Raw genomic sequence first — 27,897 nt, 5'->3', positions numbered from 1 at the left:
AGAAGAAAGGCCCTCTTTTCCCCCCCAAAGGACCCTGGAGGCGGATTACCTGCGGGGCGGCGAGGCGAGGCGAGGCGAGGCGGGCGGGCGGCGGAGGCCAAGTGGGGCCGCCCTGCAGCGCCTCCCCGCTTTAAAGCGGCGCCTTCCTCGGGCAGGAGGAGCCGACGCTGATTTTGGCCGGCCCGCCCCCCCTTCAGGCTCGGAGGCGGCCCAGGGCGAATTGCGGCGCCGGAGCCGGGCTGGGCCTCGGAGCGGGCGGGGAAGGCCGAGGAGGCAGGCGGGCAGGGAGGGAGCCCAGCCACCCATCGCCTCCTCCTCTTCCGCCGGAGGATGCCCAGCGCCGCCGCCGCCGCCGCACGCCTCTTCCCTCTTGGCCCTGGGAAGGAAGGGAGGACAGAAGAAAAGAAAGAAGGAAGGAAGAAGAGGGAAGGAGGGAGGGAAGGAAGGAAGGAAAAGGAGAGGGAGAGAAGGGGAAGGAGAAAGGTGTTAGGAGAAATGAAAGGGAAGGAAGGGAGGACAGAAGAAAAGAAGGAAGGAAGGAAGGAAGGAAGGAAGGAAGGAAGGAAAGAAGGAAGGAAGGAAGGAAGGAAGGAAGGAAAAAGAGGGAGAGAAGGGGAAGGAGAAAGGTGTTAGGAGAAACGATAGGGAAGGAAGGGAGGACAGAAGAAAAGAAGGAAGGAAGGAGGGGAAAACGGAGAGAGGAAGAAGGAAGGAAAAAAAGAGGGAGAGAAAGGGAAGGAGAAAGGTGTTAGGAGAAATGAAAGGGAAGGGAGGGAGGGAGGAAGGGAGGACAGAAGAAAAGGAAGGAAAAAGAGAGGGAGAGAAGAGGAAGGAGAAAGGCGTTAGGAGAAATGAAAGGGAAGGAGGAAAGGAGGACAGACGAAGGATGCAGAAGAAGGAAGAAAGAGAATGGACAAGGGAGAAGGGAAGGACCAGGGTGGGGGGGAAGAAGGAAGGAGAGGGAAACGGAGAGAGGAAGAAGAAAGGAAGGAAGAACAGGGAAGGAGAGAAATGGAAGGAAGTGAGGAAAAAGAAAGGGAGAGAAGGGGAAGGAGAAAGGTGTTAGGAGAAACGAAAGGGAAGGAGGAAGGAAAGAAGGACAGAAGAAGAGGAGGGGAAAACAGAGGAAGAAGAAAGGAAGGAGGGGAAACGGAGAAGGAGAGAAAGAAGGAAGGAAAAAGAGAGAGGGAAGGGGAAGGAGAAAGGTTTTAGGAGAAACGAAAGGGAAGGAAGGAGGGAGGAGAGGAGGACAGACAAGGATGCAGAAGAAGGAAGAAAAAAAAGTATGGACAAGGGAGAAGGGAAGGACCAGGGTGGGAGGGAAGAAGGAAGGAAGGAAGAACAGAGAAGGAGAGAAATGGAAGGAAGTGAGGAAAAAGAAAGGGAGAGAAGGAGAAGGACAAAGGTGTTAGGAGAAACAAAAAGGAAGGAGGGAGGGAGGAAAGGAGGACAGACAAGGAAGGATACAGAAGGAAGGAAGAAAAGGAGAATGGGCAAGGGAGAAAGGAAGGACACAGTGGGGGGTAAGAAAGAAGGACGGAAGGAGGGGAAAACAGAGAGAGGAGGGAGAAAGGAAGAGAAGGAAGGAAGGAAGAAGAGGGAAGGAGAGAAATGAAAGGAACCTGAGAGCCATAATTTTTGCATGGAGGGGAAATTTCATTTTAGGCAAACCTGTTGCAAGAGGAAACCGGCTTCCCACGAAGGGGCTGTTACCCTTCCTCTCCGGAGCCAAGCAAGGGGTGTAAACCGAGTTCATTCAATAAACCATGGCTAATTCAAAGGTTGTCTTAATGCAAACCTTTCAAGCCCGTATAAGCTGGGCAAGGAAATTACATTAATGATATGACACGAATGATATCAATGGCGCGCAGGTAAGGAAATAGGGACTTTGAAATGTGACTTTTGCAACTCCAGGTTTTTTCTCTTCCATCATGTAGAGGGGCACCAGATCCTTTTCTGGACTTAATAAACCGAGTTTTCCAAAAGAAGCCACAATCGTCCAGATTCACAGTCGCCCAAGCTATAAAAGGTGGCTACAAATAATGCTGCTTGAGATCTGACGATAGGCTAAATTGCACATGAATGCATTATAGTCCAGCAATAATTGCCGATTAAATGTTTTATTAATAGTAAAACCAGTAGCCGATTTTAAAGGAAATCTGTGGTCTCCCAATGTTGTAAACTCTTTCTGATGAAGATTAGCCTGGAAGTCAGAAAATTACAGAACGGCTTAATCCTTTCTGTCAATTCAGTTGTGCTGGTTTAACCAGGAGCAAATGTTTGGGGAAGAATGTTTTAAGTTTAGGTTGGGTATTGGGAAAGTTCTTGGCCATTTAAACTTACCAAAATGATGCCATTTTACCAAAATATTCTAGAGGACACTGGGGAAAATTGTCAAGTTGCCTAATGATGGGCGAGAGCATCAGCGTATACATTTCATGTAAATAAAATGAAGAATCGTAGATCCCAATTTGTTCATGGGCTCCGTGGATGAGAAGTTTATGCGATTTTCGAGAGCAGGATATTAAATCTATCCGAAATCCAATCATGCAGTAGTTACAAAAGTTAAGATCGGAACAATATGGCATCGGATACAAAATCTCCAAGGGATGGAGTTATGATGTGGTTTTTCCCCCGTTTGGTGTTAATTTCCCCTCCCCTAAAATTCACACTCTGGTCGCTATGAGTCAGTAAATTTGAACTGCTGCTCAGTGCAAAAATCCAAATGACACCGTTGGCAATAGAGGACTGTTAATTACTGTTATTCACTACTGCATGAAAAATGCTTATGCAGAATATTCAGTAGGGAGTTCTTCAGGGGAAAGATCCATCCATGGCTGGGAAATGCTAGGAGTTGACGTTCACAAGTTTTAAAATTGCTCATGTTGGTTATCTCTGAACTAAGAGGTGCTCCTTCAGTTTATCTGTATACTTCTGGGACAGTTCAACAATACGTTGGAAGGAAAATCCATCTGGTTCAGTTCCAAGCCAGGAGAAAGGCACTGGAGACAAAATGGAGGCTGGAGGCTAATTGGAAAGAGGTGTTGTGGCTCCGTTGCCTGAGCCTGGGCTATCAACAGATGCAGACTCTGAGAGTGAGGGAGAGGAGTTGGCAAGGCCTCCCTCTCCAGGACCCTCCTCTCTGGCAATGCCTCCGGAGGACACCGAAGGCCAAGAGATAGGCCCAGAGCCAAGCACGTCCCCGCAGCCACAGGTGGACAGCGACGAAGAAGATAAGTACTGGCTGGATCCTCGACAGCAGTGCAGGGAGAAGCGTGTGCAGCAGAGGGGAAGGCGTGCCAGAGATTAGCGGAGTCACTGGACCACACCCCACAGGGTATAAATGTGGGTGTGGTGGCCGGGTCAGCTTGTGACGAGCAAAAACTAGAAATAATCCATGATCTCTGCATTACTGGACTTCTGCCTGCCTTGTCGGACTGCATTTGGACTAATCCTTGTATTGCTGAAACTTTGCCTGCTTTATCGGAATGCTTTATCGGAATCTTTGTTTTGTATGAGTAAAGTCTGAATTGGCAGCTAGCCACTGGGTTGCTGCCAGCTTTATCTTCAAAGACTTTATCGTGTGGCTTATTAACTCCGGGCCATCTGTGGGGGTGCGTGTGTGGGACGGGGACAGAACAAGAGGGTCCATTTATTAATGAAGCAGAACCACCAAGCACGTGTGATTCTGGGCAGCTGACCACATGACATTCAGAGTGGAAGGTTTTTTATACCTTCTCTTGGGCTTTGCACTTGAGCTTCCTGTTCCTGTGCAAGAACATGTCTTCTATTAGCTGTTGTCAGACTCCCATGGGGTCGTGTAGGGGTCATAGCTGGCTCTATAGACAAAGTGCAAATCCTAGGTGTTTGAGTTACGTTTGGTTGAAGTTTGGAGGGTGATGCAATAATTCCTATTATGGCTTAATGGCTTTGCCCTGTGTTGGTTCTCGGATGAGGGCTAATCAGACTTTTCTGCAGGGAGTAACAGATTACCAAATCTGCATTTCTAAAAGCTGCCCCAACTCAGTATCTGCTTGGAGGCTGGGGCTCTGAATTTCTGTCTCCCTTAAGATTTTTTTTTTATTTCTCTTTTAAGGGAAATATTTTATCCTGCCTTTTTCCCCCCCACAGATATGTAAATAAGGCTGACATTTCTCCCTGTAGGAAAGTGCAGGACACTTTTAATTAGAATTTCAAAATCAGAGGGAAACGTACCGATTTAAAATGCAGAGTCTGTATGTGCATCCACTGAACACAACGCACCTGTGCAACTGTTGACTCTCAATAAAAAAAAAAAAACAGATAAACTTTGAAATCACTGTAAACAAATCCAAAAGCTCAGGAAATGCTACATGTCAAGATAGAACATGCTATTTTGGAGTGACACATTAGCAAAGGAGACCAGTCTTCCCTGACACCAAAGCAGAGCAAAATGACTGAGAAATACAAAATCCATACTTTGAGAAGTTTATTAGTGGTTCTATTTGTCGAGATAATTTTTTTTTTTTAAAAGTGCATAGAATAAGCCCTTTATTTCACAGCAAATCTTGTAGTAAAGGATTATAACATGGCACAGATCTTTTGTGTTTGGCATAATTCAGACAACTTAAATCACTGAAACACATCACAGTATTCTCAACCATTTTGTCCGCGAGAATTATTCTAAACTAAGGCAGAAAGAGCTGTTGCGGTTTATATGTGAATGTGAAAAGTCAATTCCGACACCTAAACTTTAAACATTAAATGCTGTAGAAATTCACTCAGTAGAAAAAACTATGTTTAGGATCTCCCAGTTTTTTTTCCCCCTCAGTTTAATTGGTGTCAGAGGTTATATGAAAGCTGCAATGTCAGAAAAAGAATTTCTAAACCTTTTCTGCACGATATTTTCACAATTAAAATCTCTCCACATGCCCTCCCCTCCCTGAAGAGCTTGTTGGTAAGAGTGGTTTCTCAATTCTGCTAATCCTACCGTCATCCCATAAACCAGCTTTTTAATGTCTTGAAAACAAGGCATCATAATCTTCCACATTATGTCTAGCTTATTCACTTAAAAGTAGAAAAAAATAAAAGATATCAATAAAACCAATGTATGGGCGGTAAATTTGGCTTGTCCTGTAGTAAACCTTTAACACAAAGGTTATTGTTATCTGTAACAGATTATTTTGCGGCTCTGTTTCATGGTCTGGTTTCATAAAATGGCACTGGAATTTCCTACGGAGAGTTTTGTTTCAATTTCTCCCAATTTTAGAAGGAGAACTGGGATGGCATCTAACTGGCCAATAGTTGCTAATGAACAAGCTGTACATCAATTCACATTTTGCTTCTTCAGTTTCTCTCTGTCCAAATGTTTATATCAACAAATTATTCTTGAGAAAAAAAATAAAACTAAACCATTGCCATTCATCCCCAAGACTCATAACTGCTTCAAATTTTTAGAGCCAATCTTAGAAAAGTGCATTTCACACGGTTGGTAAAGATGAACAAACTTGCTTGAAAAGCAAAACAGACATCATTTGTTAAAAATGAAATATAGAAAGGTTCTCAAATGCTATCTTAGGAGGAATCATGAAATGCCCCAAGCACAGTGCTATAATTCTTAAAAGCAATTCCCCAAGAATTCTTTAATGCTGTTCCCTGGCAAAAGAATGGATTTCTGAAATCTAAAAACAGCATTTTATGAACAAATGTTGGGACAGATAGACTAAGTTGTTCCCATGTTGGTATTAAACACAAACAGTAGATTTCTTCCTTGAAATAAATTGACCAATTGCAATTATCGATGGATGGATCTGTTACCCAAGCTTGCCAAGATGTGTAAAAACTGAGAAACCTTTAAAGCATATGTCCTTAATCCTTGTAGCAGATTAACGAATTAGATTTAGTTACAGGATTGATTGAAATACATTTCCCTTCCTTCAAATCCAAAAAGAATTGGATTTCAGACTCGGGGAGGGTCAAAAGTAACTCGGATAGCAGATTCTACCTGTCTGTTACTTACACCTTCCAGTTTGCAAGCAACAGGTCTCTCGATAACTCACTGCCTTCACCAAGTTTCCCTACAATATTTTTTGCCAGGGGGTGGTGGAATGAAATGGAATGGAAAAGTGATGCCCAACGACCTTATATTTGTTAAGACTGGTATTTGTGGCTCTCCTCTAACGATTAAAGGTAATGTAAAGAGGTCTATCTCTTCCAGTTTGTTTCACAGTCACACCTTGCTGGAATAAGTTGAGTCCAAAGTCACCAGTGAATTTCTGGGGCTAAGCTTGAATGAGACGATAGGATGCTCGGATTTTCAGTCCACCCTCCTAAACTATTTGGATCCAACAAGAGAGATTGAAATGAGCTTCTCTAATAAGCATGTGGATGACTCTTCTTGTTTTTGTTTTTAAATTTTAAGGCCCAATAAATACATTTTAAAAAAAAAAAGCACCGTAGGCTTCTTAAAATGAAGTTGGCAGGTTGGAGAAAACTCTCGGGTGTGTTTTTGAAAACGGCCAAGAAAAACCGCCAGGATTCCTCGTGGCATTAAAGATGCAATGTTAGGCATGCTTACTTAGCATGTTGCTCTCGCTGAGCAGATCCACAGACTAAACTCAGGATTTGGCTGCATGACGGTTTTAAAACTTTTTAAAATGCAGAACTTTTGTAAAACTTAGGACGCGTATTCACCTTGCTCTGCCCTTGATAGTAAGTCAAGGATTTTAAAAAAATGCAGCAGGAAGGCTACCTTAATGTACAAAAATGTAAATTTCCGCAAGGAAATTGTGTTCCTTGGCTGTTGGGCACATTATCTCACCAAAGGGCCAGTCTGAAGAAGCTAAACAACGGTGTCAGCCTTCAAGCCACGTTACAGCTCACACGTTCTGTAGTGAACAGAGTTACAGTTTGAACCAAGTTAAGGCTACAGATAGAACTGTGATTTTTGAACTCTGTGGGGAGAGGGGATTTTGTAACCGGTTGGCATCCTGGTTAGCTTGAACAACCAAGCATGAAGCATTTTAAATGGCTCAGGACCCAGAAAACTCCGAATCTGTAGGTGATTCTGTATTCCCAGACTGTTATTTATGTCCCTTCTGCTGCTTCATGATGCAGGTAATAAACTTTAATTGTGGGAAATAACCTTCGATTTGTAAGTGTTTGCAAAAAAAACAGAAAAACAAACTCTAGACATTCTCTTCCCAAAATCACAAGTACGCTCACAAATGGGGGTTAAATGTTTGCTCCCTGTATTTTGGGGACTCCTACTTGGCTGAAATGATTGGTAACATACGTAGAACATTTAATTTAAAAAATGGCAATTGCTCAAGCAAACCTTTTTTTTTTTTAATGGGCGAACTGTTGGCAATTGGCAGACATTCTTGTTGATTTCCATTCATAAAAAGAACAGAGTTTTTCAGTATGAAATTTCTCTGCAAACCTAGGTTAACACTCATTCATAGATGTGGAAAATATTAGAAAAGCACCAAAATGTCGCTTGCACAAGTAAATCTTAACCCACGCACACATTCCAGGAATGTCGTAATTTAATTTCAAGTGAACTTTCCCGGAATGGAATAATTCAATGTTTGTTTTTAAAAACTGATCTTAAGGTTGTAGTAGTAGCTATTTTAACGCCGTAATTTACCATGCTGCAAGAGTGGGTTGTCCTTTTTTTTATAACTAGAAGACATGAAGTTATCTCGGTGGACTTCAACTACCTGTAGACGTCAACTCCCAGAATTCTGAGAGTCGAAGGTCACACGTTTTAAAATTGCCAAGGTTGGACTTCCCTGGTTTTGATCATTTTTAGGAAAGGGGTAGCATCGACAGGTCGAGCTTCAGAGAAGCTTAACATGCCAAATTTGCTTCTTATTTCTAACAGGCAGACCGCTCAAAATTTGCAGTTTTGGCAAATTCTGTGCTGTGGCCACATGATGCAAAGTGTTTGGTTGTGTCAATGTTCCATCAACATTTGAATAACATGTTAAAAAATGTGTTAATCTAATGCAATCCAGAAGTTACTTTTGACCGCAGAAGCTTTTAAACAATTGCAGTGAATTGCACGCATTATGCTGTGGTTCTTTCTTTTGACTTGAGGTTTCTTCTAAATAGAAATCACAAACCCAAGTCTGCAGGAAAATTGTTGTATAAGAGTGGGACTAATTTTCAATGTAAATTTTAATTATTCAGGCTTTATTTGTTAACTTATCTTCCTTCTTTCCACTCCCTCCCTTCCCCTTCCTTCCTCCCTTCTCCTTCCTTCCTTCCTTCCTTCCTTTATTCCTTCCTCCCTCTCTTCTCCCTCCCCCCAAATAAAACGTTTCATTGATAAAACTATAACTAGTTTACATCAGTTTTCGTAATCTGATGTCATCTAGAATTGTTGACTCTGCCAGCTAGGAATGCGACATAATATTCAGCATATGCGAAAGGCACTAATTAGAGAAGGCTGTGGTATATGAACTTTTTGAAAACGGCCACACTGGAAATTTTTGCGGATTTCTCCCACAAAAGGGGTGTAGAAAGATCACAGAGGAATTTACTGTAATTTTTAATCTCTAAATAGATAGGAAGAGAAAACCCACTAGTCTGAACAAGATCAATTGATTATCAATAGAGAGATTTAAATTTTTTTCTTTTAAATATTGCAGTGGACATAAATTCAACGCTCATCAATGAAATGCTGTTACTTCCCACCACGTTAATCCATTTAAATGTCGTTTAAGAAATAGAAAAAGAAAATGGATATTCTATGTACAGAACAGGACCCTACTGTACAATGATAAGGAATGCTGTGATCTTTTCTTTTGGTCACTGAAGATTAAACTTGTTGAGTTTTTCCAGGAAACTTCAGTCCACAGCTGGAGCTGGTGGTTCTTGTCCCTGTGTGTTGAGAATATATTGAATTAGAAGTTTCTTGAATGTTGCGAAAAAGAAGGGGTTGTCTACTTAAAGATCCTCATACCTCTTTACAAATTTTTATTTGGGGGAATAAAAGAAATTATAGGTAGTCTTCAACTTACAACACAATTGAGTCACCCAGCAGACTATGGCGGGATTAGAACTCGGTCTTGAATGCATGGTTTAAGAATAGGTCTATTCAGACATATGAGTGGCAAAGGGAAGAATATCAATCTAAAAGCAGAGAACTAGGTGATGATGAGAAATTGTTTACGTAAAACAAGCAATGGATGATCTTTGGAATAAATGCACAAGAAAGAGCAGGATAGAAGAAACAAGTGAAAATAGAGAGAAGAAAAAAAAATTACTGTATGAAAAAAATAATTATTTCCCAGTGAGTGATTAGAAAAGGGATGTGGCAACTTTTTAAGATCTGTGAACATCAATCCACAGAATTCCCCAGCCAATCCATGCTGCCTGGGGAATTCTGGGAGTTGAAGTCCACAAGTCTTAAAGGTTGGATACCTCTGGACCAGAAAGTCAACAAAACAAAACGGGGAGATGGAGGCTTACCTGGAACAAAAGGGAAAGAATCTTATAGTAGTGCCAAAGAAGTACGTGGACTTACGATGGGACGTATGAAAGAAAGTGCTTGCTAAAACGATGAAGCAAGAAGCAGTTGTGTGATGTGTGTAGAATGACTGCTGCCAGAAGGAGAGGAGACAGATTGTGTGGCGTGCGAAGACAGAGCAAAAGAAGCAAAGAATACGGGTCTGCAACCTTAAACACTCAAAGAGCCATTTGGACCCGTTTCTCACAGAAAATAAAACACCGGGAGCCACAAAACCTTGACTATTTCTTGAGCGGCCGCAAAACTAGCATATGTAGTTGAATTAAATTTTCTGATTTCTTCTGAAACTTTTCTTTTCTTGGATTTATCCATGGTTGGCCTACCCGAGGTTGAAAAGCTCAATAAATTGCGTGTCGGTGGGTGTCACACATTGGCAGTTGTGACGCATAGTTTGAGTGACAAGGAGCCACAGCAGAGGGGTGAAAGAGCCACATGCGGCTCCAGAGCTGCAGGTTGCTGACCCCTGGTCCAAGAGAAGGAAGTATTAAAAGGTAAATGAGGAAGGGAAAATGAAGAGCTGTTTAGATTGGGGGGGGGGAAATCTCCTGGGAAATCCAAGTAGCAAGCAAGGAGCTTTCAAGAGAATGAATGGAATGCAATGATTTAGAATCTTAGCCTAATCCGTTATGTTAACCACGTTATCACCGATAGGCTGAAAGGATTATTCACACCCCTTTCTTAAAATCCCTGGGCTCTTCACAAGCCCTGGTGACAAAATTCTCTAAGATCGATACGATTTGAATGTTTTTACTAAACAGCAATGCAATTATTACGACATCCTGGAAAAGAAGTCTTACAGGTAGCCCTCGACTTCACAACAATTGAGGCCAACATTTCTGTTGCTGAGTGAGACATTTGTTCAAGTGAGTTTTGCCCCATTTTACGACATTTCTTGCCACCGTTGTTAAGTGAATCACAGCAGCTGATCAGTCAGTGGCCTGGTTGTTAAGTGACTCTGGCTTCCCCGTGCTTGCCGGAAGGTCGCAAAAGGGGATGATGTGGCCCCGGGATGCTGCAATGGTCATAAGTATGAACCCGTTGCCGAGCCTCTGAATTTTTGATCACACGTTCGTGGGGATGCTGCAAAGGTCGTTAAGTGTGAAAAATGGTCATAAGTCCCTTTTTTCCCAGTGCCGTTGTAACTCTGAATGGTCACTAAATGAACTGTTGTAAATCGAGGACTACCTGTATTGAACCAGTGTAGTACAGGCTAACTCAGGACAAGCGGATTATATAGTTTCCCCCCCCTTGTATTGTACATTTCCTTCTCGTTCTGTTATTCAGAATTTAGAAGAATAGAATAGAGCTGGAAGGGACCTTGGAGGTCTTCTAGTCCAGCCCCCTGCTCAGGCAGAAGAACCTATACCCGTGATGGCAAACCTATGGCACGCGTGCCTCAGGTGGCACGCGGAGTCGTATCGGTGGGCAGGCGAGCTCAGCTCCGCCAGCTGATTTTCAGGCCTTCCGGGCCCACCGGAAGTCGGCAAACGGGCCATTTCCGGCTTCCGGAAGGCCTCTGCAGGGGTGGGGAAGGCTGTTTTCGCTCTCCCCAGACTCCAAGAAAGCCTCTGGAGCCTGGGGAGGGCAAAAAACAGGCTTACAGGGGCCACCGTACCATCGCGTGCCAAAAGCGGGGGACCCTAGGGGTTCGGGGCGCATTCAATTATGGGTGTGGGCACGCGTGCGTGCAACCCCCCCCATGTTCCCCCCGCTTTTGGGACGCGATGACCTATACTATTTCAGACAAGGGACTGTCCAGTCTCTTCTTAAAAACCACCTGTGATGAAGCACCCACGTTATTACCCAACCAAAGAAAATAAATGCACTAAGAAACAGACTCACGTTATGCGGGCTTGACGGCTTTTCAGAAGTAATCGATCTCCGTAAGCTGATGGGTCTCATCAAGAACAAGACCAGTGCTACAACCAGCCAGCCCACCATAATCATGGTGACACTGATGTCGTTCTCAGCGGATGGATTTGGTCCCGGCACTAAAAAGAGAAGGACAACACAAAGGAAAGAGAGGGCAGAATTAACTTCAGACCCGTCAACCAAATTACCGGTAATCAGCCGGGAAACTTAGTTTGGGGTAGAGCAGAATTGTGAATCCGACAAGAGTATTTGATATGGTGCCAGGTTCTTGCCTAGACTTCTTGCGGTGTTGACAGGTGGACGGGAGTTGAACCATCAGCAACTGGACAACTTAACTCCTCGTCCTAAAAGAATTCATGCCCCTAGTGCCTAAAATCATGGCATCCGGCCCTCTCAATTCCTGGCAAATCGATGGGGAAGAAATGGAGGTAGTGACAGATTTTGTTTTCCTGGGCTCCAAGATCACCGCAGATGGGGACTGCAGCCAAGAAATTAAAAGATGCTGGCTCCTGGGGAGGAAAGCTGTGGCAAATCTAGACAGCATGCTAAAAAGTAGAGACATCACCCTGCCAACAAAAGTGCGTATAGTCAAGGCTATGATATTCCTAGTTGCAATGGATGGCTGTGAAAGCTGGACCATAAGGAAGGCTGAGAAGGCCAAAGAATGGAGGCCTTTGAACTCTGGTGCTGGAGAAGACTCCTGCGAGTCCCTTGGACTGCAAGGCCATCCAAACGGTCAGTCCTAGAGGAGATCAACCCTGATTGCTCTTTAGAAGGTCAGATCCTGAAGAGGAAACTCAAATCCTTTGGCCACCTAATGAGAAGGAAGGACTCCCTGGAGAAGAGCCTAATGCTGGGAACGATGGAGGGCAAAAGAAGGAGGGGACGGCAGAGAACGAGGTGGCTGGATGGAGTCACTGAAGCAGTTGGCGTGAGCTTAAATGGACTCAAGAGAATAGTAGAGGACAGGAAGGCCTGGAGGAACGTTGTCCATGGAGTCGCGATGGGTTGGACATGACTTTGCAACTAACAACAACTGCCTAATAATCAGGATTCTGTGCTTGACAGGCATAACCATGGAATAGTCCCAACTGTTATCGGCCACAAGTCAACAGAAAAGCACATTCTGGATTATATATTCTATCGGTCTGATATGAAGGCGAAGGAGGCATGCTGGCTGAGGGATTCTGGGAGTTGAAGTCCACAAGTCTTAAAGTGGTCAAGGTTTGGAGACCCCTGCCCTAGGACAAAAGTCTGAGGAGCCAACCGGCATAACTGACAAGAAATAAATCCTGAGAGAGAGGAAACATTTCCTCGACTGCTGTTTGATATGTGCACTTAATCAGCTGCAAAACAAAAAGGAATTTACTTCAGAGTAAGTGTGCTAAAGATTTCACCAGAAGTAAAAAAAAAAAAAATATTGCTGAGCTAGATTTAATTTTTCATGCTAAGAAACAACAAAGTTGCAAAAGACAGTGTTTGGTTTCTCCGACAGCCAACAACAAAGAATGACACACACACACACAGACGCACAAATTTGGAGTGTAACCTTAGCAATGCGTTTAATGTCAGGACAGACATTACGTCCAACATTCCAGCTGGCCTTAATAACAGTCTCCTGGCTGGGAAATTTTGGGCGTTGAAGTCCACCCATCTCAAACTTGCCAAGATTGGAAAACGCTGCTCTGAAGAATTGAAAGGGAACTGACATAACCATTTTGAGTCTTCCGTCTGTCATTAATTCATGACTTCTCTGTCTTTCTCTGCTATTATTTATTCTCCTATTAAAAGAACAACTGAAAGAAGTACATCACAACGTGTTTTTGTCTTTAATCTCGCATAATCCTGAGAGCAGAAGGGAATCTTGCCAGCTCCCCATAAATCTTTTTTGTTCAACTATCAAAAATTCTATAGGTCCTTTGCACATCAAAAAGTATACTTTAACTGTGGATATTCCTGAGGGATATGACCGGAGTGTAACATAAATACATAAATATAACACCCGACACGATAAATACAATATCTGACATGATATCCTACGTGGGTTTTTTTCAACACTTGATTTTATTTTATTGCTGGATCCTTTCCTTGAAGTAACTCTGACTTCATTCTTCACGCCGAAAGGAGCAGATTAAGACCCCCAACCCGTCTCTTGATAATTCTTATAGGTTTAGTGCCAGGATTAAGATCACATGAATTTTAGTCACAATCCAAACTCAGACTGAGATTAATCACTATTTGGGTGTGAACCACAAGCAGCAGGCTGCTTTCCCACTTCCCCTCTGTTGACTTGCAACTGAATATCTGTCAATCTTGAAGAACCTACAATCCCATCTGGCAAATTTTGCAGGGCCCTGTTTTCTCTTCCTTCCATGCTTTCCTTCTGCTACCTCAGTGTTTCTCAACCTTGGAAGCTTGAAGATGGGTGGACTTCAACTCCCAGAATCTGGGAGTTGAAGTCCACCCATCTTCAAGCTTCCAAGGTTGAGAAACACTGTGCTAGCTAGTTCCATCTTCACCAACTATGGTTGTAAATTACAGCTGCGATCCCAATGCATCTGGAAGTGATCAAAAAGCTAGCTAGCTAGTCAATAAAACTTCTTATATTGATGTGCAAACAAGACGACTTTTTCTTAATTCCAGCATCACGGCCAACCATTCACGGCATCTCAAATCAGCGGCCTCAAATTGTATTTTTGTCCTGTGGATGAGATGCTTAATAGGATGTGATGCCCAAATAAAAGAAATTATTTAAAGTTATAGTGTTTTTTTAATTATTTATCTTACCGTAAGTATCATAAACGGCTTAGAAACAAGCCAACTTATTCTCAAATCTTCCTAATAGCTGATCAACTAAATTAATCTATTAAATTGATTAAAACTGCAACTATGCTACCTCCCTAAAGAAAAACCCTTTAATTTAATTAGATTGATGGTGTTAAAAATTACTGTTGGAAGAGACTGCCATATATAGCATTAAAACAAATACTAATTTATAACTGAAGTGAGGATTTATCAATGTGCTTTGAAAAGAGACCGGATAATGCAGTGTTCTCTTCCACACTCCACAAATGTCAGCCCTACTTTAATGTGCTGATACGGCTACATTATTAAACAAAATATAGATAGTAATACAAAATGATAAGACTGCTTTGTCGGTTATTAGCCACAGAAATGGGCTGCTGAAAACTGCCTCCTTAGTAATCAACAAGATCTTTGGATAAGCAAAAACAAACAAAACTGAATACCAGAAATGACATATATACATATTTTAAAAAAAACGGGGCGCCAAAGTTTTAAGCATTCAAGGCTTCCTTCTGAATGCAAAAAGTTAACCGCAGACCTCATAGCTACTTGCATATCCCAAAGCAGGCATATCCTGCATGACAGCTCTCTTAATGAAAAGGCTATTTGTCAAAAGTATGAATGAGGCATTCAGCTTTACCGAGCAAAGGTATTAGTTAGTGGCATGCTTCATGGGGGAGAAGAAAAAAAAAGAAAGTCATAGCAGGAAATAACAGTATTTGAATAGCAGGGTCTTTTCCTCCCAGCTCTTAAATATGCTAAACATCTTATGCAGAAATAGGAATGCATGTACGCGACAACAAAATAAGGAATAATTATCATTACTGTTCATATGTCTGTAGCACATTGTTCATATTTGTGATGTGCCTGAACTTATAGGAGGAGAGTGCATTAGATTATGGAACTAAAAAAAATCAGGTTTCTGGGAGTAACTTTCCCGACTATCAAATTTTATTTAAAGGCCTAAATGTGGGATCACATGCATCTAATAAATCTATTTTATTATGGATTATGGGCGCGACTTGTTGTGCCCACGTGACACCTCTCCTGCACGATGCTGCACTGGCTCCCAGTGGTCTTCCAGGTGCGATTCAAGGTGTTGGTCACCACCTTTAAAGCGCTCCATGGCTTAGGACCCGGGTACCTTCGAGACCGACTTCTGCCACCAGTAGCCTCCCACCGGCCAGTCCGCTCCCACAGAGAGGGTCTCCTCAGGGTGCCATCGGCCAAGGTATGTTGGCTGGCGACCCCCAGGGGGAGGGCCTTCTCTGTGGGAGCTCCTGCCCTGTGGGATGAACTGCCCCCGGAATTGTGCAAGATCTCCGACCTCCGTGTATTTCGCTGTGCCCTCAAGACCCTGCTGTTCCGCCAGGCCGGGCTATCAATGTAATGATTTTAAATTGGGTGTTTTAAATTTTTGGGTTTTAATTTGGGCCGAAATTATTTAATAATTTTAATTATTTTTTAATTGATGTCTGTATATTTTTGTGTTTTTAATAGGCTGAGTCCTTTGGAAGAAGGGCGGTATAGAAATAAAATTGTTATTGTTATTGTTGTTGTTGTTGTTGTTGTATTATTATTATTATTATTATTATTACTATTATTATTATTATTATTATTATTATTATTATTATTATTATTTCCTGTACCAGTCCTACTCTGGAATGTCTTCTCGCATTCTTTATACTTCTTGGTATGATAAGAGTTTCCAATTTTATTTGGGGTGGGAGAAGGTTGGAACATGAATAATTCAGGAGTTGCTAACATATGGGAGAGAGAGAGTATGAGAGAGAAAGAGAGAGAGAATGAGAGAGAGAAAATAAAAGAGAGAATGAGAGAGAGAATAAGACAGAGAGAGATAAAGAGACAGAGAATGAGAGAGAGACAGAGAGATAGACAGATAGACTGATCTGCCTGTGTTAACTTCTGTGGCAGACTAGGATGATTTTCAAACCTATCCATTAGGGAGCAAAGGAATTACAGAAGGATGAGTCAGGGCAAACAACAAGGAGACAATTTGGGCCATAATTTATTAACACAATAATCATAATTGATTATTCTGGTTTATAATAGCAACTGGTAAAGGTTGTGTTATCTTGGACCCAAGCAAGAAACAAATCCAGTTTCAAATCTTTGCTTAATGTAACATATTAATTTTTTTTTCCAGTTTGATTAATCATAACAAGAGGATGCCTGTCTTAATCGGAACAGAGGCAAGATAAAAGGCAGCATGTGCAGATAAAAGATTTAACTCATTTTGGCTTATCTACACTGGCTTGTGTAATGTATTTGTTCCTCAATCGCCATGTTTCGCATTGTAACCACCTATTCACAGTAACTATTCTTGCCTTCCAATTACTTACATTCCTGAAGACATTCTGTATCCGTGCAGTAGGACTGAGATTGCCGTAACTGAAATTAAGACAATAATACAAGTTTAATTACATTTCACCAGCTTGTTGGACAATTCCCAAATATTAAAAATACACCAGAGAATGAAATGTCATTGATAAGAAAACCATTTCTGCTGTCCATCGTGATAAGTCTGTAAAACACTGCTGGTGCATCTGATTCCATAAGCTCCTACGAACTGTAGGCCGCTCACAGAAATGTAGATATTCATCAGAATTTCTCACAATTCATAGCAGAGCCAGGGACAACTTTCAGAGAAATCTTTTGTGACCTAGGCTTCCTGAGTCATTAAAACACACAAGTAGTCCCAAAAACCTCTTTTATTGCAACAGCTGTGAATTACGTTCATTCACAGCTGAGTCCCAATGAATTGCAAAAATCCTTCGGGATAATCACCAACCTTTATCTCCCTTGACACTCTGCCAAAGGCCTACTTGGCAAAGCCACACAGAGTCTAGAATCAAAAAAAGATGCCGACTGGGAACAGAATTAACAATGTTGCTTTCCTGCAAAGGGCCCATGTGCCTTTGCTCCTCTTTTTAAGACTTATGGGAGGAGCCAATCATCCCCAGGCCTTACTCCAGAGTGGTCCCTTTAGTTTTAACTGTTCGTGCCTTCTGGCAGCTCTGCGCATGTGCGCACTAGGAACAGGCTCCTCCTGTTCCTCTGGCTCTCTGCTGTCCGACTCTGGAGGCTTCAGAGTCCGTGCATCACTTCCAGATGGCCCTGGCCCCATCTCTGCCTCCGACGCAGAGCCCCTGTCCTGGACTTTCCCAAACTCCCAGGACTGGCCCATGTTCCTCCCCAGCTCCTCACTGTCCAACTCCGCTGCCAGCTCCGCAGGCTGCTGGCGGACCACTACAAAATCTGACATTGGCCAATAAAGCTGAAAGCCGACATAAATTGCCCTCTGTAACTATGCAAGTTTATTGCTACTATAATTGGAAACTTTAGGAAGACTGATAATAATATCATTATATATATTTCCAAAAACTCTTCACACTGATTCCGTCCTAGGGCAAAATAGGAGCTACACATAGAATAACCATTTCTTGGGTCCTGGCACTGCTTTATCCAGTTTTCAGCCATACAGCTGGTCCTCAACTTACAACCATTTGTTTAGTGACCGAAGGGAAAAAAGTAAATTATGATCATTTTTCCACACTTAAGACCATTGCAGCATCACATCACGTGATCAAAACTGGACTGCTTGGCAACTGACTTTTACTTATGACGGTTGCAGGGTCCCGTGATCGCCTTTTGCGACCGTCTGACAAGCAAAGTCAATGGGGAGGCCAGACTCATTTTACAACTGTGTTACTGACTTAACAACCGCAGTGATTCGCTTAACAACCGTGGCAAGAAAGGTCGTAAAATGGGTCAAAACTCACTTTTAACAATTGTCTCGCTTATTGATAGAAATTTTGGGCTCAACTGCAATCGTAAGTCTAAGACTGCTTACACAATGAAGACTCACCTTAACACACCTTGTTTGCCTTTACAAAAATTCTAACTTCCAGAAAATTTTTTTGCTATGAATGTTGTGTCCATACAACACTCGGTAGCCCTCCGAAGTTAAAAAAAAAACACAATAATTATATCTCTGTGGTCTAAACCCTCTCTAAGTAAACTGAATGCAGCTGTAATAGGTATCCATGTTATGGTATCTGGTTCCTGAATCATGATGAGATATGCAAAGCCGGAGTTTTAAATTGAATCAGATATTGCACTGCTTTTGCAAAGCAACGGAAAGCACCTCTCCTCCGTTCTTCTGTCTTGTACTAACAGCTTATCACATTTTTATTTTTATTTTTAAAAAAGGGTAATAAACAAACCCTAACCCTTTTTGGGGGGCAGAGGGGATTCTGCAACAGCAACAGGACGCGTAAGTTACAGACACACAAACACACCAATCAGTCCGCGCTTGTTTTAATTTTTTAATCGCCCAGTCCAGGGGTCAGCAACCCCGGCTCTGGAGCCGCATGTGGCTCTTTCATCCCTCTGCTGCGGCTCCCTATCGCCGGTCGGCTCCACAATTGATAGGGCTTTCGGTTAGGACAGGTAGAGGAAAAAGGATGCCGTGCTACGAGGAGACTCTATGGTGGGGGAACCGGACTTCCGGTCGGCTCCAGAATTGAACGGGGGGCTTCCGGTTAGGACATTTGTGGCTCTTTTGAGTGTTTAAGGTTGCCGATTCCTGGCCCAGTCTATTCCTAAAGCACCCCAAAGTGCTTTACACACGTGCAGTGTGTGCGAGACAGATGGGAGAGCGAGGGTAGCTATCCTGCGGTTAAAAAGAAAAATATTCTGCTAAACAGAGAGAGCCTTTCAAAAAATAATAATAATAATAATAGAGAGCACACAAACGAATTCTCTGTTGTTAAAAGAAAACAAGAAAACCCTGTATAAAAGGTCCCTAAGACCTTTTATTGCTGCTAATGAGTCCATAAACAGACTTGTACCTTGCGGTATGTGTGTGTGCTTTGTTTTTAAACAAAAGAGGGCAATATTAACATAAATTTAAGCTGATGGAAAGCCATATGGCTGCATTAGCAAACTCTATCTAGAGAGCTCCTTGCGTTTATTACATTCCGATTCTTGATACCGACATCACGCAGAATCCCAATGGTGCTCTTGGGATTTAGCAAGCTGAAATGAAATCAGAGCGAGACACGCACTTGCGACTATATTCAGATCGGAGATGGTGGGCCCCGTTGCTTCGGGATAGGGACTGATAGGAGCGGAGCATTTACTGGTGGCGTTCGCAGCAGACGATCAACTCTTTTGTATCCAGAGAGAGAAATGTCTGCTGCTACCTAGGATCGAACTCATGGCCTCATGATTGTGAGGAGAGAGCTCCGCCTTTAGGCCACCATGTCACCCCATCATTAAGGTAAGGAGTAAGGCTTTAAAAAAAATAGGTTGCAAAGTTGAAATAACACATGGATAAGTAGGATTTGAGCTCATGAGCTCCCTCTTCTGGACTCGGTTATCCTCAAGAAGACAAATACAGGTAATCCTCAATTTACAACATTTAGTGACTGTTCCAATGTTACGGCACTGTAAAAAAAAGGACTTATGACCGTTTTTCACACTTACAACCTCTGCAGCATCCCCATGGTCACGTGATCAAAATTCGGACACTTGGCAACGGGTTCATATTTATGACACTCGCTGTTGTCCCGGGATCACGATCCAGAGGTGAAATGCTCCCGGTTTGGACTGGATCACCTGATCCGGTAGCAATGGAGGCGGGCGGTTCGGAGAACCGGAAGCAAAAATCCCTGCCCCCTCCCCCATTGTCCAGCTGAGCTGCGCAATCATCAGAGGCTTTTTTTTATTTTTAAAAGCATTTTTTCTACAACCTCTTTGGCCGGAAAAAATGCTTTTAAAAGTAAAAAAAAAAAAGCCTCTGATGATCGCGCGGCTCAGCTGGGATCGTCAGAGGCTTTAAAAGCATTTTTTTAACAACCTCTTCAGCAGAAGAGGTTGTAGAAAAAATGGTTTTAAAAGTAAAAATTAAAAAAAAAAAAGTTGGCCATGCCCACTCAGTCATATTACCCCCCCCATACCAAGCCACGCCCACAGAACTGGTAGTAACAAATTTTACATTTCACCACTGATGTGATCTCCCTTTTGCGACCTCCATGGGGAAGCCAGATTCACTTAACAACCGTATTAGTAATGTAATCGCTGCAATGATCCACTTAACAATGGTGACAAGGAAGGTCGCAAAATGGGGCAAAGGGCCCTTAACAAATGTCTCATTTAATAGCAGAAAGTTTGGGCTCAATCGTGGCCGTAAGTTGAGGACTAGCTGTATAGTAATGTACAGTAACAGTTACTCAAGAGACTGCCAATGTTATGTTGGAAAAACACATCAATGTGAGCCTCCCAGCAATTTTCATAGAAAAATACAGGTTTTTTTTCATTCTATCGATGTCACTTGAGTTAATTGTGGATTAGCATAATGATAAAAAAGACAAGACAGGAGAATTGCTAGGGGGGAAGAATAAATACCAATGAAGGAGAATATTTGTAGCTCAGGGTTGAAAGGAGGAATCTTTGGTGCTCACTGAGCTTGGCTGTTTTCTTGCAAGACGTTTCATTCCCTGAATGGGTAACATCATCAGTGGTGGTTGAAAATTTAAATCATAAAGACTCTTGTTGGATGCAGCAGCTCTTGGAACATATAATCCCTACAGTCGCCCCAATTTCCATTGTGTGAACTTTTATTTTGCTATCTCAGAAATGCTAATACGATCGAAAGACAATTTTTTTTTCTTTTTATTTTGTGTGATTTACGGAAGCCTGTTTCTATCTTCTGGGGTGTTTGGTTTTTTTTTTCTGCATGTGGAAAGAGGGCATAAAAATTGAGAAGGACCCTCCACAAATATACAAGTTACTCAGTAGTGAAATGTAAAATTTGTTACTACCGGTTCTGTAGGCGTGGCTTGGGGGGGTTATAATATGACTGAGTGGGTGTGGCCAACTTTTTTTTTTTTACATTTAAAACCATTTTTTCGGCTGAAAAGGTTGTAAAAAATGCTTTTAAAGCCTCTGACAATTCCAGCTGACTTGCCTGATCAGCAGAGGCTTTTTTTCCTTTTAAAAACATTTTTTCTATAACCTCTTCAGCCGAAGAGGTTGTAGAAAAAATGCTTTTAAAAGCCTCTGATGATCCCAGCTGAGCTGCGCAATCATCAGAGGCTTTCTTTTTTTTTTTTTTTTTTACTTTTAAAAGCATTTTTTTCGGCCAAAAGGTTGTAGAAAAAATGCTTTTAAAAATTAAAAAAAAGCCTCTGATGATCGCGCGGCTCAGCTGGGCAATGGGGGGGGGGACAGGGATTTTTGCTACCGGTTCTCCGAACCACCCGCCTCCATCGCTACCGGATCGCGTGATCCGGTCCGAATCGGGAGCATTTCACCCCTGAAGTTACCCCCAAAGAACAATGCATTCCTCACTTTTGCAAACACCAAATAGATTGCAGCCCCTGCGTTTTCTTTAAATCACATCCGAGCCACAAAAACAACAACAACCCCAAAACCTGTTATGATACCAGGCCTCCTGGAAATGGTTGAAGATGTTTACGGGCAATTGTTCCAGGTGTAGGAATGAGACAGTTTAAACAAGAAAAGGAGAAGTCCCCGTAATCCCCGAAGCGTAACTACTACAGCTGACGTGAAAAATCTCACTGCTTCATTTCTCTTTTCAAAAGTCTCATATAAAATTACAGGAACTAGTAAAACCATTGTAACTGAATGGCTCAGCTGCAAAAGGCTGGAGGACTTGTGTCTACCCCGCCCACCCCCCAAAAAATCTCTTCGCACCCGTTTCCTATTTTAGGAGATAGGGGTAGTGGCTTGGTAGTTCCCAGTGCACCCCTCTACCTTCCAGAAGTGCATCAACTGAATTTTTTTTTAATTTTTTTAAATTTTTTTAATTTGATTTATATGCCGCCCTTCTCCGGAGACCCAGGGCGGCTTACAATGTGCTAAGCAATAGCCTTCATCCTTTTGTATATTTATACAAAGTCAGCTTATTGCCCCCACAATCTGGGTCCTCAATTTACCTACCTTAGAAGGGATGGAAGGCTGAGTCAACCTTGAGCCTTGGCGAGATTCGAACCTGCAATAATTGCAGGCAGTTGGTCTTAATAACCAGCTTAATAACAGGGTGCCTTAGACCACTGTACTACCAAGGCTCTTGGTTGACCCTCCTAATCTCAGTGGGTAAGAGGGTGTCATACCTTGTGCTGCCTTTCTGGAGATTAAAACGGAATTCTTTTCTATAATGCAGCCTCCCAGTTAAGCGGTATATCGATATGATATTTAAAACCCCAATCTTATAAGTGGTCCCCAACATTTCCACTTTGGTGGCCCAGCCTGGTGCCTGGGGTGGAGGTGGGGGGGGGGGCGTGTGAGTGGCAGGCATACGCACGCCGGCACAGCTTCATTGGATAAGGATTTGAACTCAATGGCTTCTCCTTACAGACTCAGTCACCCTCAAGACAAATACTGTATTTTTCACACTATAATACGCACGTCCCCCCCCCCCAAAAAAGTGGGTGGAAATGCCTGTGCTTCTTATAGAGCGAAAATTGCGGCGGGGGGGCAGAGGGGAGTTGGTGCAGTGGCGGCTGGGGAACGCTGGAGCATTTGCTGCCGAGCAGCTGATCGGTGGTTGGATCTGCCTCCCGAAATACCGCCGATCAGCTGTTCAAGGTGGTGGGGATTGCCGCCACCGCCAATCGCCATCGCTGATTGACGGCAGCGGCAACGGCAATCGGTGACAGCAGCAAACAGTGGCGGCGGTGATAGGGGAGGCCGATCCAACTGCCAATCAGCTGCTCGGCAGCCAAGGCTCCAGCATTCCCTGGCGGTGGCAGCAGCTCAACTCAGTTGACTGGTGGTGGGCACAACGGAGCGGAACCCTGACAAGTCATATGCTGGGGCTGCGATAATATGACCATTTTTTCCACACTTACGACCATTGCAGCATCCCCAGGGTCACACAATCAAAATTCAGACTCTCCTGGGAACTGTCCCATATTTATGATGGTCACAGCATCTCTGGTTCATGCGATCCCCTTTTTGCAACCGTCCGACAAGTAAAATCAATAGGAAAGCCAGATTGGCTTAACCACTGCAGGGATTCACTTAACAACTGTGGCAAGAGACGTCATACAATGGGACAAAATTCGCTTAACTGTCGGGGGGAGGAGCTGACGTAGCTACGGCACGGATGAAAGATCCTGGGGCTCCAGGATCATCGCCGATATTCCCGTCACTGGACGGTCCTTTTTGGACCTCACAGTCCCGTTGAGACTGTGATAGTGGAGGGCACATCCTGTTGATCCCAGGGACATTGCAAAGTCCCTGGTTGATCCAGGAGAAACCCTTTTTCCAGCGGTGGGGTGGCAGCCATTGTAGCTGCTGAAGTTGGGACAGCTCCGGAACGGAAGAAGATCGGAAGGAAGTATGTCAATTTGGTGAGAGACTTCTATTCGTAACCGATCAACACACTGCTTGAAATTGTAATGGATGAAGGATGTTTTATGTTTTGTTTGCTTAAAAATAATTTTTTTTAAATAAAAATTTTGCTTAACTCTCTCACTCAGCAACAGAAACATTGGACTCAATTCTGGTCACAAGCTGGGGACTACCTGTTGCTGAAAACCTCCTTTGATAGCTATGGGAGATAGGACAAACAGGGCAGGCAGACAGATGTCTATTTGTCTGTCTATCCTTTCGTTCCTCCATCTGTGCAGGAAGGTGGGAGGAGTCGTCCGAGCATATTGCTTATTTTCATTTGACTGCATTGGATGGAAAATCCAAGAGGGGTTGGAGGCCCTTATCTATGCAGATTGGATCTGAAGGCTCTTCAAAGCAACCAACTCCACAGAACAAGACTCTCGTCCCTCAGGTTATCCTTACCAGGTTGATCAACCTTCTCATGGCGTGCTCTTGTGCGCAAATACACTCACAGGGGTCAAAGCCGCCTTCTGCCATGTTGTGGATGGGCCTGGAACGTTAAGGGACCCTAGGAGGAAACAAAAGGGGCTGTGTTTAGTTATTTATTCATTTTACATTTTTTATTGGTTCATTCATTGATATTATTTTCACAAATAACTCACAGTGGCAAACATATCCAACACACTTTCCTCCTCTTATTTTCCCCATAACAACATCCTTGTGAGGTGAGTTGGGGTGCTGAGAGAGAATGACTGGCCCAAGATCAACCCAGCTGGCTTTCATAGCTATGGCAGGACTAGAACTCACCATTTCCTGATGATTGGCTCAAAGTCACCCAGCTACCTTTCATGCCTAAGGGGGACTAGAATTCCCACCTTCTGGTGATTGGCCCCAAGTTACTCAGCTGGCTTTCATAGCTAAGGCGGACTAGAACTCATCATCTCCTGGTGATTGGCCTCAAGTTACCCAGCTGGCTTTCATAGCTAAGGCGGACAAGAACTACCATCTCTTGGTGATTAGCCCAAAGTTACACAGCTGGTTTTCATGCTTAAGATGGGACTAGAAGTCACTGTCTCCTGGTGATTAACCCAAAGTCACCCAGCCATCTTTCATGCCTAGGGTGGAATTACAACTCACGGTCTCTTGCTTTCTAACCTGGTGTCTTAACCACTAGTCCAAACTGGCTCTCTGGCTATCCAACTCATACATTGTGCATCGGGGTGGCGTAAAGCATTAAAAATCGACAAGAAACTCATACCCCCTTGACAGCAACGAATACAATAATCCAAGCCCTTGATCATCCCTGAATCAACCTGGGGTCCCCAAACCCTAACAGCATCATGTCTTCAAGGCCTTTCAGAAAAGGAAGGAGGGGGTCAACCTGATTTCTGAAGGAGTGATGTTCCAAAGAGAGGGAGCCATTGTAGAGAAGACCAGGATACAAATAAATAAAATACAAATAAAAAAAAATTACAGGATAATCCTGCAATCTGTAGTTTTTCCATGGGTGTTTGCTAAAGAATAGCCAATGTCTGATTTTACGCCTGTATCAGAGGCTCCAAAAAGATATCAGAAAAAGTACATGGAGACAAACCTTTATAAAAATTATAAAAGAACAAGAACGTCACTTTCAGGCTGTACCTATTTAAGGAGTAGAAATCCTACTTTAGAGTTTGACAAACAACAAAATCCTCTTTCTTTACAGGCTGTTTCCTGCCACACCTGTTTAACTAATATAAAACAAAGGCTTATATTAAGGTAAATACAAAAGTAGAACGGAACATGGCAATTTTTATTGTGCAATAATTAATTGCACAGATTATACCTTTTTATATAGTTTTATTTATGTATTAATACTAAGAGCCCTGGTAGCGCAGCAGACTAAAGCACTGTTATTAACATCAGCTGCCTGCAATTACTGCAGGTTCAAATCTCACCAGGCTCAAGGTTGACTCAGCCTTCTAAGGTAGATAAAATGAGGACCCAGATTGTGGGGGCAATAAGCTTTGTATAAATATACAAAAGTATGAAGGCTATTGCTTAACGCATTGTAAGCCGCCCTGAGTCTCCAGAGAAGGGCGGCATATAAATCAAATTTTAAAAAAAATACAAAAGAAAATAGTAGGAAAGATAGGGAAGGGAAAAAGGAATAGATAATTGCAGGAAAAAAGGGGTAAAATAAAGAAAAGGCGTTGATTTCCCAACTCCCTTTGGTGCAGTAGAATAAGATAATAGCATCAAACCTCAGCTTTTTACTTTTACATAATGGTATAAACTAGCAATTTCTATAACAACAAACTATCTCATTGGTAAAACCCAAAATCACAGCTTCATTTTTTTTCCCCACCTCGAGCACAAAGTCCAGAAACGGTTTCCAAGTAGAAACAAAATTTACTTTTACTTTAAAGTTTGTCTTTAATCAAAGCAATCAGTTTAGCCATCTCTGCTAACTACTTCCGCTTCTGCAGCCATCTGTCCATTTTGGGGATCAAAGTGTCCTTCCATTTTTATGCATAATTTGCTGCCGTCAACAAATATAACATCAAAGTTCCATCCTCCCCCACGTCTTTTTCCATTAAAACGCAAAGAAAAGAGAAGTTTCTGGTTTTATCTTTACATTCGCTTTGAGAATCTTCTGTATTAAGGTGTGTATCCTACTCCCATATTTCTTTGCTTTGTCCACCATAAATCCGTTTTGCGACCTTCTGACAAGCCAAGTCTGACAAGCCAAGTGAATCTGAAAGCCAGATTCACTTAACAGCCGTCTTACTTAACAACCGCCATGATTCACTTCACAATTGTGGCAAGAAAGGTTGTAAAATGGGGCAAAACTCAACCATTGTCTCACTTAGCGACAGACATTGGGGGCTCAATTGTGGTCATACGTCAAGGACTACCTAATATTTGTAATGGACAAAATATTTGCTTTCTACTGTTTTAAAGAAGTAAAACTCTGGCATGAGTTACACAATTTGGTCAACTTTTTGGTGATTAAAAGCTGCTTTTTAAAATATTTCAGCAGCCGAGATCAGCGGGGAATTAAGTTCTAAGCTTGTCCTCCATTTGCAACAGTCCATTTAGTGACTGTTCAAAGTTACAACGGCCCTGAAAAAAGTGACTTAGGACCGTTTTTCACACTAACGACCATTGCAGCATCCCCATAGTCATGGGATCAAAATTCAGACCCTTGGCAACTGACTCATACTTATGACGGTTGTGGTGTCCCGGGCTCATGTGATTCCTTTTTGCGACCTTCTGACACGCAAAGCCCAATGGAGGAAGCCAGATTCACTTAACCAGCATGTGACTAATTTAAGAACTGCAGTGATTCACTTAACAGTGGCAAGAAAGGTCATTAAACGGGGCAACATTCACTTAACAACTGTCTGGCTTAGCAACAGAAATTTTGTGAGCACAAATTGTGGTCGTACGTTGAGGACTACCTGCAGCCATTCACTGTCCTGAAATAGCGAAACATTATCAGCAGCTTTCTCTCGAAATAGATGTTTGTTTTGCAAATATTATATACCACCTCTGCTAAATATATTGGTGAAAGTAGGAAATGAGTAATTTCTCATGGGAAAGAACAAACTTTCATTAAAAACAAGTTTCTTATGGTAAGACAATGCAAATTACTTGGTTACAGACAAATGCATCTCACCGGGTTGCTGACGTTTTAATCGCTTGCACAGGGAAGTGTACAAAAAGGTAATTTATATTGTGGTTGCAACTATGGACCGGGACAGTTTTCATCCCACCAATATGTCTGCCGCACTGAAAACGTTTCATGTTTGTCCCCACCTCCTTGCGAATAAAAGCTTGAGATAGAATTCGGATGATCATCGGTCCCTGTCTTTCTCTCTTTGATCTCATCAAAGCCAATCAGCTCCGCAAAATAGGACATTTGGAAAGATAAAATGCAATGATTAGCGTGGAGCTATTGCAACTTTATTGAAATTCTAACAACCGATGTTAAAGCAAAGACATTTGTCTAAAATCAAGCCTGAAAAAGAATCCTAGCAACATACAGAGAACCAGTTTGGTCTAGCGATTAAGGTGCTGGCCTAGAAACCAGGAAACTCTGAATTCTAGTCCCACTTTAGGCCTGAAAGCTAGCTGGGTGACTTTGGGCCAGTAGTGCTCTCTCTCTCTCTCTTCCTCCCTCCCTCCCTCCTCTCCCTCTCACCAATTAACCTCACAGGATTGTTGAAATAGGTAGGAGAAGGAAGGAGGAGTAGACATGCTAGCCTGCACTATTCATATAAAAACAATTCAAGCGAGATATCAATAAACAAATATTAAAGAGTGTGTCTCTAAGC

At 42.7% G+C, this 27,897-nt stretch overlaps 1 protein-coding gene across 4 annotated transcripts in view; it reads right to left on the bottom strand.

Annotated features, from left to right (window-relative positions):
- Window positions 1-8,517: 8,517 nt before the first annotated feature.
- The window catches only part of SMIM14 (small integral membrane protein 14), a 34,060-nt gene continuing 14,680 nt past the window's right edge, over window positions 8,518-27,897 (bottom strand). For all 4 annotated transcript variants that reach the window (XM_070948779.1, XM_070948780.1, XM_070948781.1 and 1 more), the window contains 4 exons: window positions 24,041-24,146; window positions 16,555-16,603; window positions 11,357-11,505; window positions 8,518-8,865 (listed from right to left, as the gene is read on the bottom strand). In XM_070948779.1, the coding sequence (XP_070804880.1) occupies window positions 8,833-8,865; window positions 11,357-11,505; window positions 16,555-16,603; window positions 24,041-24,115 (306 nt within the window). In that variant the 5' untranslated portion in view covers window positions 24,116-24,146 and the 3' untranslated portion in view covers window positions 8,518-8,832. The remainder of the gene's footprint in view (window positions 8,866-11,356; window positions 11,506-16,554; window positions 16,604-24,040; window positions 24,147-27,897) is intronic.

This window comes from Pituophis catenifer, unplaced genomic scaffold (genome assembly GCF_029215685.1).
Source record: "Pituophis catenifer annectens isolate HBS135680 unplaced genomic scaffold, rPitCat1.0.hap2 SCAF_8, whole genome shotgun sequence".
Lineage (NCBI taxonomy): Eukaryota > Metazoa > Chordata > Lepidosauria > Squamata > Colubridae > Pituophis > Pituophis catenifer.
The sequence above is the reverse complement of the archived record's forward strand: the minus strand, read 5'-3'. Positions and strand labels throughout refer to the sequence as shown.